Source organism: Lutzomyia longipalpis, chromosome 3, assembly GCF_024334085.1.
Source record: "Lutzomyia longipalpis isolate SR_M1_2022 chromosome 3, ASM2433408v1".
Classification (NCBI taxonomy): domain Eukaryota; kingdom Metazoa; phylum Arthropoda; class Insecta; order Diptera; family Psychodidae; genus Lutzomyia; species Lutzomyia longipalpis.
In genome coordinates, this window is record NC_074709.1 from 14,640,760 (window position 1) to 14,654,246 (window position 13,487).

At 36.6% G+C, this 13,487-nt stretch overlaps 1 protein-coding gene across 1 annotated transcript in view; it reads right to left on the bottom strand.

Moving 5' to 3' along the window:
- LOC129793279 (Krueppel-like factor 7) overlaps nt 1-4,434 on the bottom strand; it is a 223,268-nt gene extending 218,834 nt beyond the window's left edge. The window contains exon 1 of the mRNA XM_055833112.1: nt 2,744-4,434. Coding sequence (XP_055689087.1) covers nt 2,744-2,845 — 102 coding nt within the window. The 5' untranslated portion in view covers nt 2,846-4,434. The remainder of the gene's footprint in view (nt 1-2,743) is intronic.
- Between the last annotated feature and the right edge of the window lie 9,053 nt (nt 4,435-13,487).

Below are 13,487 nucleotides of genomic sequence, written 5' to 3' on the forward strand. Positions count from 1 at the left end.
CATTTATGAATAGTTATGAATGTGCTTATAAATTGATGTTTAACATGTTGCAAAAGCGATTGGGAACTTATTGGTATGAGTTATCGATGTTCTTGCGAAAGAATTTATCAAATAAAATAACATAATTTTACCATGTAAACCCGTGAAACCGATACACTCATCTTCCATTGAATTGATATTTGCTCGGTTTTTTTTTCGCGCGCTAATCAAATCCATTAAATATGTGGATGTTTTATGCGTCAGCGCGGGGTATGATTAAGAGTCGCAGCAGCAGCAAATCTTCCTCGGAAAGCCGTAATTGTTCACAGAGAGGTCACAAAATAAATTAAGACAGGTCAACATATTCCCACTTTTGTTGCTCTCTCTGTTACTCTTTTCCAAAAATGGGAGAAAAGAATTTCGGGGCTAAGTGAAGAAAATGTCGTAGTTATCAGATCAAGAAACCCATTTACTTCTTGTAGTTTCACATCATGAGGAAATTTCTGGGGTGCTTGAGGAATTTTCAAGGGAAATATCTCTTGTTCTGCACACTGTGTTGTCTTATCTCTCAAATTGACTTTTTAATTCCATATACACCAAAATTACGTTACTATTTCTCCTTAAATTTTCAAGGAAACAATGCTAAATAAAAAATGAAACTTTAAACAAAATGTAAAGTATGTTTGAAAAGCAAGGCTAAAAAATTATTATTTTTATAGAAGTTTTGTGGAAAAAAAATATTATTCTTTTCTTCTTGGAAAGTTACGTGACATTTAATAGAATTAATTCCAATTATAATACTTAAAAGATAAAAATGCACAATGTTTGTTATTTTTGGGAACTTTTATATAATAATCTTCAGAAGTTAAAACAATGATGTTTCTATTTGTTATTGGTAGGAAAGATAAAGGTATTAAAACATATATTTATATCGACTTATATTTGACCTCATTTATGACAGTTTAGCGCATACCCACGTTAAGAAAAATAATAAAATTATCAAAAATGAAAAAAAAATAATATGTTCTTTTTCTTAAGAATCATTCCCTCAAACATCCCGTAATCTACTTCTAAAATATCTTCCTTGTACATAAGGATATATTCATTCGTACATCTTTAAAAATAACTCTTATATGTATGCACAACTGATTAACAAAATTTCAACATGAAAAACACTGAACAACAAGTTTTTTAGACAAAGGCGACACACAGACTAATGTTTACTTTCAATGCTTGAAGTATTCTTTACATTTACCAAATTAAAAGGTTTATCTTTCACTTTTTTTTACAAAGATTTTTTCTTTAGTTTCTCTGAATATTAAAACTCATGTACTATTTTTAGAGAGACATTTTGTCATAGTTTTATGTTATAATCAATCTAATCGTAAAACTTTATCTAGTAGGACCAGTAGGACATCAATTTCCCGAGATTTTTTCGTGATCATAGAGATCTTTGAAAGATTAAAAATGAATTTAAAACTGATTATTTGAAACATTCTTCTGATCAAGAGAATAATGTACTAATTATAATTAGTCCCATAATTTCCTTTGACTATTTTCAAGTTTAATTACGTTTTACTTATTACTCATTAAAAAACATTTCCAACATTATCTCTAGAGATAATTCATATTCATTTCATATCAAAAATGCTTCCTTTAACATCAAAATAATATTATTTCCCATGATACATGTTCTTCTTTCAAGAGTTAAGTTCTGAGTAGGGGAGAGCGGGGTTAAAAAAGTCACTTAAGGGTTTAGAAAAAGCTCAAAATATCATATTTCCCAAATGGATAAAGCGAAATGTTTAGCTCATTTCTTTAGGAAATTTACTGCCCTACAACTCTTTCTCAGATCATTTTGTTCTATCTAGCTAGGAAATATGATATTTTAGGCTTTTTCTAAACCCTTAAGTGACTTTATTAGCCCCGCCCTCCCCTATAGCGAATAAAACATGTAGTGGAGTCTGCTCTAATTGAGAGCATTAAAAATGAAATGAAGTGCAAAATTTTGTTACCAAGCGTAATAAAGTATTTTGCTATGGGGTACCTCTTTGCACGCATACAGGTATTACCGGCATCATATAAACAAATCATCATGAAACAATATATATTAGTTTGCCTGTTTAGATCTCCTCTGATAAGCTTATTGCAGGTAAATGGTTGTGCACCGAACCATTTCCGATACTATAGTCATGGTCATAACAGGTATATTATTTTTGGAAGACAATCTATATTTGTTTTTTTTTTCTTCTGCAAAAAAGGCCCCCTTCCATGAAGCTTCGTTCACTTCCTCACTAGGTCACTGTTGAATGAAGCTTGCAATTCATTGATTAAATCAGCCAATTCGTGTGGCCTTTTCTCACATGTATATAGAGTCAACTTTCTGCGTATACGTCAGATGAGTCATAATTAATTGATTCCAAAAAAAAAAAAACGAGACAAGATGTCGTCCAGATTTCACCAAAAAGACTTAATGTGAACAGAAAATTCCACAGAGCTGCGAGGAAAGGTTCGGCTATGTACTCAGAAAAAAAACTTTACAAAACATAAATTACAGAAAAGAAAATAATATAATTTCAAAACGCGGCATTTTGAGGGTTTCACCATACAATCGGGAACTGTTATCAGTGAACAAATTTAGCAAGATATCCCCGTGTTGCTATCTCTTCTGTATATCTTGCTTTCTGCTATGTCCACATCGGGGTTTCGTTAGCTAGTTAGCAGGTCATGGTGATAAGGTTTTGTGTATTTATTGTATGCCTACCTGTTGCCATTGATCCTCAATGGATCCCTGCGATGTGAAGTATCCTGTATCGTGGATGTCCTGCAACTCCCGGAAGATATTGCCACTTGGTAAGATATCCATGTCGATGGCTGACTTGGTAGACGACACTTTTTCTCTAATGATGATCACTCAGGGGGGTTTTACTTAAGCTGTTTTCACTTTTGGGTTCACCTCTTACACTTCACTTTAAGAAATTTTTCCACTGGGAATGTCGCAGTTGAGCTTTTTTTCTCTTTTCAATTGAAACACTCAGACCACATCATTAAACACCTTTATTTTTACTTTTTATACATATGCCAGAGTAGAAATGAAACACCTCAAACCTATTTAGAGTTGCAAATTGCGTTTTTGGAGACGTAATCTTAGATGCGGAGAATCTCTTTCAATCTTTGACAATGTATCAACACTCTATACCTCTAAAATGGGTTATTTGATATTTAAACACATAGCACAGCTTGGATTCATTATCCAAATGCAATGTTCTCTCTCTCTAAAATCTTATTTCACAAAATATCTAACACCTATATCGTCTTAAAACACTTAGATGTACCAACTATGTACTATATGTATATGTATGTATCTGCTATATAGCATCCAACACTTTTTTGAGTTATGAGATAAATTCCCGGCAACTTTGAGAATATTCTTCCCACTCTCTCTCTCTTGTTCTCAATGTTACCAAATTCACTCAATCTCTCATTTATTACATTTAAGAACTCATGAAATTAGAGATGTTCCTTGGCTATTCCATGGTACACAAGGAACTTACAATATCATCCTCGTATTCTCTTTTCATATAAGAATCGAGGAACAAATCCACTTATATTTGTATATATAATGATTTCACTATATATAGCGAAGTCACAGATCAAGCAGATCCACAATGCAGGCTTATCTTCGACGTCGAAACTTCCTGCAATATTCAAATCTTTCTCTCTCTGATGTACTTTTTTTTAAATTCTCCTTGAATTCCCGAAAAAGAGCCACTGAAACACTTTCGGCGGTTCTCGAGAAAAAACTCTCCTCAAACTCTGTTGTAAAAATTAGTCACGTATCAACGGTGTGAGTGCGACCCAAATGGTGCGCTTTGAACACGAAGCCGGTGTCAACGAGACTGCCAAATGCTGCACTCGAGAAACACCACGGAGCTAAGAATGATGGGTGATTCACCAATACACCAATGCGCGTTAATGTTGCTTCCACAGAAGAACCTCCACCAATGTATTCTCAATTCATGTCACGACACCGCACACACACACACACCCTCACTTATTTCCAATTCGGCAAGTGCTCTGTTGTGCGATGGTAACACACGATGGTTTTCTCGTTCTCGCAGCTATGCACCATCTCCCTCATACAGTGAGCAATGTCTCCCTTTTTAGCCGGCAAAACGAGCTTTGTGTTCCACACGGAATGGCGACTTTGCGGCTCACACGCCAGCCGGTGTGTGAGAGTGAGATGCGATGTTTCAAATATAAAACCACACATACACTTGGAGGCAGCGGGAATGAGATGGAAATATCACGACACGTCACTTAAAAATTTTTTGAAAAAATCTAACAGACGCCGCTGCAACGACTTTTCGCGATCACACGAACGGGAGCCGACACGTGGATTTGGGCGAAGCACGTGCAATGCGATCTGCCTCCGTAGGTAGCTGACTCGGTTGTGAACGATACTTTGCCGAAATGCAGATGCCGAAGCCACCGGGAGGTATCCTGCGGCGGGGATGGCGTCCGAGGGAGACGGCATGCGTGGGGAGCCGCGTCGGTGCGAAGAGTTGTGTTGTCGTTGGCAACGCGAGGACTCTCAACCTCCCCTCCATCCGGCCATTGATGTGGGGATACGAAGTGGGGGATACTTCCCCATATCACTAACACAACCCCAAATGCAAATTACTATTCTGTTGACGATTCTTGCTTTTGGAGCCCACCCCTCTCTCCTTACCTACTTCATCCCAGGAAATCACTGATACTGTTGAGAAGTAAAAATATTTCTTCTGACAGTCTCTTTGATATTAATGCAAATTTTTGCTGTATTGAAATCTTTGGGGGTGAGTGGTGGTAGTTGGAAAACTAAATATATTAAATCGGGTTGCAGTTATTCGTTCTACCCGCATGGCTCGTATGAAGAAGGGGGGATTGCATTTGCCGAGTGCAATTGTACCGCTGTGATATGGAGTACCCCTACAAAATAACCCCCCCCCCTCACTTGAAATGGTAGCTCTCCTTCCCGCCCCCCTCTAACAAATTCCCTATCACAGATAACCCCTCTACCAAAACACCCATTCCCCACACCCCACTACCAAATGATCTAATCGTGGACACTTCGGATAGACGATGATGGTCCTTTTGCGTCCCAAAAGATACCCCTCGCATTCATTAGCAATTTTTCGCTCCTTTGACACTCCCCTCTTCCCTCTTTTCCCACATCTGGCAAAAAAAAACATGAAGAGGGGAGTAATTTTAGTGCTTCTGCGTACCCCCTGAAAGCCCCTAATAAACAAAACAACTGATATAGCAATTGAGCTTCTAGAATAGACGATTCTAATGTGGTTCATTATACTTTATTTATTTCCTTATTAAAAATTTTATTAAAATATGTATGTAGTAGGTGCTGAACTAGGTGCCTACAACGGAGTTCCAAACTAAATTCAAGGTCATAATCAAAGAAACAAAATATGTTACCCCTAGATTTTTTCTTAATCTTAGCTTTAAAAAGTCCTAAAATGAACGTCAAAGGTTAGGTAAAAAACATAGACCGTTAGAAAATTAATATCAAATGTTTTTAACGTTTTAAACATCAAATATAATTGAAATATCAAACATTTTAAAATAAAGTCAAAAAATCAATTGGCACAAATGCAGCAGCCGTTAATATACTTATGTAGCTAATCTAAATTATCATTTTCTGATATTTAATGTTTTCTTTCTAACGTTTAGTTTTTTTTTAGGCAAAGGGTGAAAAATTTCTAAAACCCCTAATGCTGATTGGTCAGAAAAATAAAAAAAAAATCCTCATTTATCTACTCTATACATAAACGTTGGACTTCTATAACCATTTGTGTAATTCAGTTTTCAAAGAATTCAAAAAATCTTATAAATTCAAAATTAAAAGAGAAGAAAAGATTTTTCTTTAATAGAATAGACATTCCATCTGAATTTTTAAGATATTCGGACACTCAAATATCCCACCTAGCTATGCTCCCATTATTAAAAATATAATTTCCAGATTTTCAAATTTACATTAATATATTGCAACATAATGTATAGCTCGTATAATATGTATACAAATATGTAGTGTATATCAAATACCAAACCATATCAACATCTCTAAACCCTTTTCCATGACAAGTGAAGCATATACAACATACCTTATTATATGTACCTTACCTACCTACATGCGCTATTGAGACAATAAGGCCCATCTCTTGGGCCAGCTAGTCTTTCAAAGGTGCATCATATCGCCAAAGTTTCATCTTGCATGTACCCGATATATATGAGAGTTTCTTGGGAATTTTCGCAGGAAGTCTCTGAAGAATTCCCCTGTTGAAGGAAGTTTATAAAGAAATTTCACTTGTTCGCCTGAAAGCAATTTGTTCCCGCCATGATAAGAAGTGGCAGCAGCAACCCTTTGAAGTTCTTTGGTTTGATTCGTGTTCCGCGCGGAAGGAAAAGCGAAGCACCAAAAGAAAGAAAAGAAGAAAAAAAGCGAAAACTGATAAAATCCAACACTCAAAGCGGAAATGAATTCAATATTGTGATAAATTGCTGTCTCTTTCGGTTCATTGTCCTTTTGGATGGTGTCGCCTGACACTTCTGGCGGGTCAAAGGGGTTTTGTATGAGAGCAGGGCGAGCTCAAATTGTTTGCACGAAAAGCGAGGAAAGTGATTGGTATTTGTTCATGGAGGACGGTGCGGGAGTTATTAATATAAAAACAACAAGCAATTGAAATTGTATACCGAGTGCGCTGAAGAGATCACAAAGGTGTGTCAAACTTCCTCCCGGTCCTCCTAGTCGTTTTTCCTCGAATTATACCTGGGAAGCAGAGGGACGTGGGAAGCGGGGGAAGAGCGTCATCAGATTTCCGTGTTTTGCCTCGATATGGTGTGTCTCTCTCCCTGTTATTTTCAATGTAGAAAATTCCCCTGTTTATTCTCTTTTCACTCCCCCATCCCTCTGCCGGGGTGGAGGACTCTAGCAGCAATATGTTTGTGGTGCGGGTATGGGAATCTGAAAATGGTGGAAAAAAAAGAAGTGGATGAAAGGCCCTAAAATTAAATGTTTTACACATACTTCTTCGCAATTTAACCATCGACCCCCATCCTACCCCCTTGCTTCGTATTCACGGGAACGAGAGCCTCTTTGCTATGCTCTCTCGTCTCATTTGTGTAACTCAAGATAACATCAAACAAACCCACAAAGTGAGACTTCAAAATTGAAATAATTTCACCGCAAAAGATCTTAACCACCTCTTTTCCAACACTTCGCATCAAAAAGTCAGACAAAAGGTAAAACCCGCCCCATTTGAGTTGCATGAAACCCAATAAGACTTCCATACGAAACCCACGCATCCAGAATAACATCGGAAACCAAAAGTATATCCTGTTCCTCCTTTTGATAATACATACCTACTCTACGTACTCAAACCAACCCTCTGCTCCGTAAAAAAAGCTCACACGAAAGAATTTTTTAATCAAAATTAATTGTACTGCAGCTTTTCGTCGTTAATTCTCACACCATTCACATTTGTGTGTTATCAAATTAACCATTGGACCATCCTCTGTAGCCTCAAGTTCTCCACTCTGGAATGGTTCATCCCTTCTGGCTGGACCCTAGCAGGGGATGGTGAATGAAATTGGGATTACAGTCAGGTATTGGTTAACGTCGCATGGGATATACTCTTTCCACCCATTAAAAATAATGAGTGGAAAGAGTATATCCCATGCGACGTTAATCAATACCTGACTGTAATTGGTATGTGCGACGCACTCTAATTCTCCTACGTTTTTACTCACAGTCAGCTCATTTTTATCTTTACAAAAAAAAACTCTCACGCTGCATTTGATAACAAGATTACCAATTTTTATGCTTAAAAGATTTCCTGGAGCGGTAAGAGATGGACGATAATTTCCAGGTAAGTTGTTGCAAAAGCAATGTTTCGCAAAAGTTTTGCAAGTGAGAGAGAGGAAACCCTTTATGGTAAAACAAAGTTGTTTTGGTGAAGTTTTCTTCATGCGGCTAAAAGTAAAAGGAGTAAAAGCGATTATGGAGCCTGCAATACACTCAAAAAGCTTTAATTAAAGTTAAATATTCGAAAATCTACTAACACTAAACTACATAAACCGCAAAAAATAAATAAATTATTAATTCATTTTAAAAATTAAATGCAAACTGATAATAGAAGTGTGAGTGAGCTAATGAAACGCTGATCTCGAATAAGTCGTTATTCGACAATTAAAAGAATTGACTTTTTTAGTTAAATTAAATTCCCATAAAAATGAAGCTTTACACTCATAGAAAAAATTCTGTATTTATCACTGCAAAAGTGGTATTTCATATAAGAGAATTCCGTATTTATCACTTTGCGGTGATAAAACGGGAGTTTGTTCTATGAGTGTATCTTTAAATGAAATTAATTTAAAATTCTAGAAAATATTTATTTTAGAAAAGAAGACAAAACAAATTTCTTGCATGTCGATTCGAATCATCCCATTTTTGAGTATTTGAATTAAATTAAAATGTCCTTATACATAATGCATGAACTTAGAACATAATAATCAGAATTTAAAAACATCTAACCAGCCACCACAATGTCTGAAAATTCAAAAAATAAACTTTTTGGAAAACTTCCGCTTAACACTTTTCTCTCGTCTAAACTCATTTACGAAACTTTTCTTCTTTCACGTTTATAACGGCATTAGTCTGACGAGAAAATTTCTTAGTGGATTTTTGTATTATATAGCTATGTGAAAACTATAAGGAGAAAACTACAAAAGCGTGCAGCATATGGTGGAGAATAAAAGTTAAGACAATTATATTAAAATCAATCAGAAAATCTGTGCTTTGAAAATATTGAATTAGTCCAATTTAACAAAAAAAATGTGCCATGATAATTTTTGGGTGAGAAAGTTTTTAAATTAATTTCTCGCGGTGAAAGAATGCCCATCCACCCGTGCTCTTGTGGTGGCGCTCGTGGATAGAAAAGGAATATTCATAGTGGTTGGATGAAGAAAAAGTCCATCATGAAAGTTATAATGGGATTTTTTGTGCGTTAACCGAGAGAGCTGAATCAATATCAGTAGTAATACCATGGCGAGGCGGGCTTCTTCCACATCCGCTCCGCAGAGAAAATAGCTTGACTTATTTGACCAACTTTTCCGGATGATTTTCTCAATACAAAGTCACTGTATGGTGGCTAAATGATCCACACGTTCGGGACTATTTTTGCTAAATTATTTGCAGACATTCCGCATAAGCTCTGGTTTCACAGTCTGTGTCAATTGAGCTGCTAAAAGCTCGTCATTTATTTTAACTCTCGCCACGTGAAGCTTTTGAGAATGTCTCCCTGTATGTAATATGATTTTTGGTTCCATATTGAGTGAGTAGGGATTCAGAGTAAAATAAATAATGTACCCAGCCGTGATGCATGGACTAACAGATAATTCTACATTCTCAATAATTTGTATATTTAGTACGAGGGGGGGGGGGGTGCAATGAGTGCAACCACACTGCACTTTATTTGAACAATGTCAAAGTTTAAATACAGAACATATTTTGCATATTTGCTCATCAGTTTCATATATAATCACCAGCAACACCCCCGCCCTCCACAGCGTATGAGACCCTCTAATCTTTTCCCATTTATATACCCATTGCATTCCCCACTGAAATTATTTTAATTACAAACTTTGATGTGCTCTTGATAAATTCATCAATTTTACGCGTTTATGGAATTATATTTTAGCATAATATGGTGGTTTTTAGGTAACTTTTGCCCTTGAGCTTCGAGGTCTTTGAGTCCCGCCGGAGCAGAAAGGTTTCAAGTGGAAATTTTATGGGCAAATGTTTTCCATTGAGTTCATTAAATATTTGACATGTTATTCCAATTTAATTCACAGCTTCCCAGAAACGTGTTAAAGCGATTCATATCCTTTTGCATTTAAATGTGAATACCAACTCTTTTGAAAGTCATACCCATGGAAAATTTTTTTTAACAACGACTGAGGATCCAAAATAACTCTAAATTCAAAAAAAAATTATTAAAAATCAAAAATAAGTAAGAATTTTTTTTTATAAAAATCGTTTGATATGTTTAAATAAAGCCTATAATAAGGAAACTTACCCACTAAGGCTAAGATTAGGGGTTGAAAGCTTTGGGAAGTTGCGAATATTAGACGAAACAACCTTTGTATGGCGAAAAAAGTTTGAAAAGTTTTCTTAAAGTATAGTACAGATGCTTAAAAACTATTTCATTTCTTTCAATATTTTCATATTTTACACTCATAAACTAATTTATAAAAAAATATTACTTCGTTACATGTTCAATTATTTTTTTGATTTTAGGTTGCAAAATATTATTACATTTATACGTGCAACAGTTACAATAACTGATCGTATTTATTAAACTGACATATGTGTATAATATTGATTGAATTACTTTATTGTTTGAATTAAACTACATATCTGCTTATAAATGCCTGAATAATGTGAGAGAGATCAACCAAAATACCACTGCTTTGCCCCTTTCGGTGAAAATGTATATAGCGTATGGTGTGGGATAATATGTGCTTTTGGGAGGAAGACACAAAACACATTCAGCGAGGGAGAGTTTGCCCAGATTTATGGGGAGGAAAAGTGGTCCAGGCAGGGGTGGGGGTGTGATACTCTTTGACGGAGTTTCGGATCAATTTACTATGTGTAACACGCGGGAATTCAGTCCAAAAAGCGCCCGCGGCCCTCGTGGCAACTTCAGTTTGTCGAACTGCGGAAATTCCACCCACACTCTCCCTTTCACAATTGAACAGCACATTTGCAGTGTGCACCCCCGAGGCAGTCAGGGGGTCAGAGGCAACCTCACCCCCGCAACCCCTCTCTCTCACCATATACGCCATCGAAATTCACCCTGGCACAGCCACTCCGACGTAACCCCTACCCTACTGTACGAAAACCCTTGCGGTTCGGTGTGGAGTGAACTTGAGCACCACTGATTTACACCCGCCACCGAAACCGGAACATCCAATAAACACCGATGCACAGGAAATCACAATGCTATCCCCCCGGATGTGGGCCAAGGGGGGCATGGGCGAAGAAAAGCGCAAACACAGTGGAACAAGCAACTATGTGTGTACCTTCCTCCACCAAGGTGTTTGATGACTTGTGCTGTTTGGACTTGTGTGCAGGTGGATGGTGCACCCGCAGACCCTCCGTTCGATGGCAAATTTAATTACCGGCCACATCCTATATATGCCCTCAGATTGACACCGAGTGCAATAGCCCCGGGGTTTAGGTTTTGCAGTGAGATACGTGTGGGTGGCTCATTTCCTGCACAACATAGCCCCGATGCAGTGTTATTGCGATTTTTTCCTCATTGGACGATTTATTGGGAATGACAGAATTGGCAGAAGCTGATGATTGACACATCATGCTATGAATTCACATTGATTCCGTGAAAACTCTCAACAACCTTAGGCTAATAGATTAAAAGATTTAAGTTGCGTTGCTTTAATGCAAAGTTTATTAAAATTCGTTTGAAAAAAAATTGAATAGATTTGTTAACATTATGAATAACATTGAAGTAGGTATATTCTATTAACTCTTTGATTTCTTTTAATTTTTATTCAGGTTCAAAATTGAAGGAAAAATCATTGAAAGAGCATTTAATGCATGTTATGGAAAATATTTTCTTAATACAATAATTAAATAGAAAGGAGCCGGTAAGTTTTACTAACCGTTCTTTCGTTTTTCCATCAATTTTTATTCAAATTTGGATTTTTCCAGATCATGAATTTTCATTTAAATCATTAAAAGAAAATTAAACAATTTCCCAAATTAGACAAATATTTACAAATTCTGTCAGAAAAAACCACCTCAAAATATTTTTAAATTAAAAATACTTTATACCAACTAATATTACAAATTTTCAATGTTCATCCCCTAAATTAAAATTATTTTCCTAAATCCTTTGCGGAAGAAACCATTGACAGAATGTTTGAAGAGAAAAACATTTAATCCTCATACGAAAATCAAAACAATTCTGCAAGTGAATGCATAAAATTTCGAAACCATTTCCGCATTTAAATTCAAAGTTTTCGGATTTATTGCAAAGTTTTCATTTTAATCTCTTCCTCTGGGTTCTGTCCCTCCATCCACCGTGCCACCACCCCTTTGCCCTCCCAAAGCATAGCAAAAGAAGTTGGCTAAATTCATTCCCATGGCGATGGCATAAAGAGGAAATCGTGAATGTATAGACAAAATGATGGGAAAATAAATGAAGAAAAAATTGTCGAAGGAAAAAGAAGTTCTTTATCAATTTACATGTTAGGGTACTTTGGGTGGAACATGCATCGTGCAATTGCAAAGCAATAATCTTGTTAATACATCAAAGGCGGGGAGCATCTTTCGGTGAAATGCATTAGAGGAGCTTTTTGCGTTGCAGAAAGAATTTTCCAAGAATAAACTCGAAAGTTTTCACGATTGAAAGAGGAAATTAAAAACTCACCTTTTTTTCACATCCCACCTCCCAACGCCTCGAGGGTGCATTTCGTGCACAACGTTGGGGGTAAAAATGTGTGTTACGAGGGTTCCAATGTGCAGCACATCCCGCCAAAGACCTCGGTTCTACACCGAATGTGCAGGGCTTTTGGGGATGAGGCGCAAAAGTGGTACATAAGATATGAAGAGCTCCCATACAAACACTTCGTAAATAATAAATAATAAATCCTCTGCTACACAGGGTGATGAAATTGAACTTTAGGTTTGGTGAAAGTTTACATAAATTCCGAGAAATAATTAATAATTATTTATAAATATTGTAAAAAAAACAGACTGAACCCATTGAACCAAAAAAGTATAAAATGTCTATCAATACCTTATTCCGATTTTAATAAATATTGGTAGATGGTGGATTTGCCTAGAGTCAGAAAACTGAAACATCTCAACATTGCTTGTTCAATAACCTCATTAATCTTTAAATTCTTGAACTAATTCTTGAATCCAAGAATTAATTCTCAATCACTCCACTTCAATTGCCCCATCCTGTTAATGCAATGGAAGTGCGATTTAGCACTCGACTTGTTTACTTTGGAGTGTTGGGGAGCAAATCTAGGGAAACTTGCTTGATTCCCGACACTCGCACACAGCGTGGGATTCAGCCCTCGAGAGCCACCACCTTCCCCATATGACAATCCCATCTCAATCTCTCCGGCATAAATCTCATTTATTTTTTATCTCATGCTCCCCACCGAAAATCCCTCTCAGGGGCTAAAGGGAATGTCGGCGAGAGTTGTATCGAGTGGTGGCGCACTTTTAATTAAATATTAAACAACTTTTTTTTTGATTGATAAAAAGCTCAAAGCTCACGGGAATGCTTCGCCCCTCATTTGGCCCCATTTACCGGGTTTCTCGTTGAAAAGAGAAACTTTTTTTTCCTTCTTGTGTGTGCTTCTACTCCCGTTTTGTGGTTAAATAAATGATCCACGGAGTTGAGGGCTTTTCACATCCT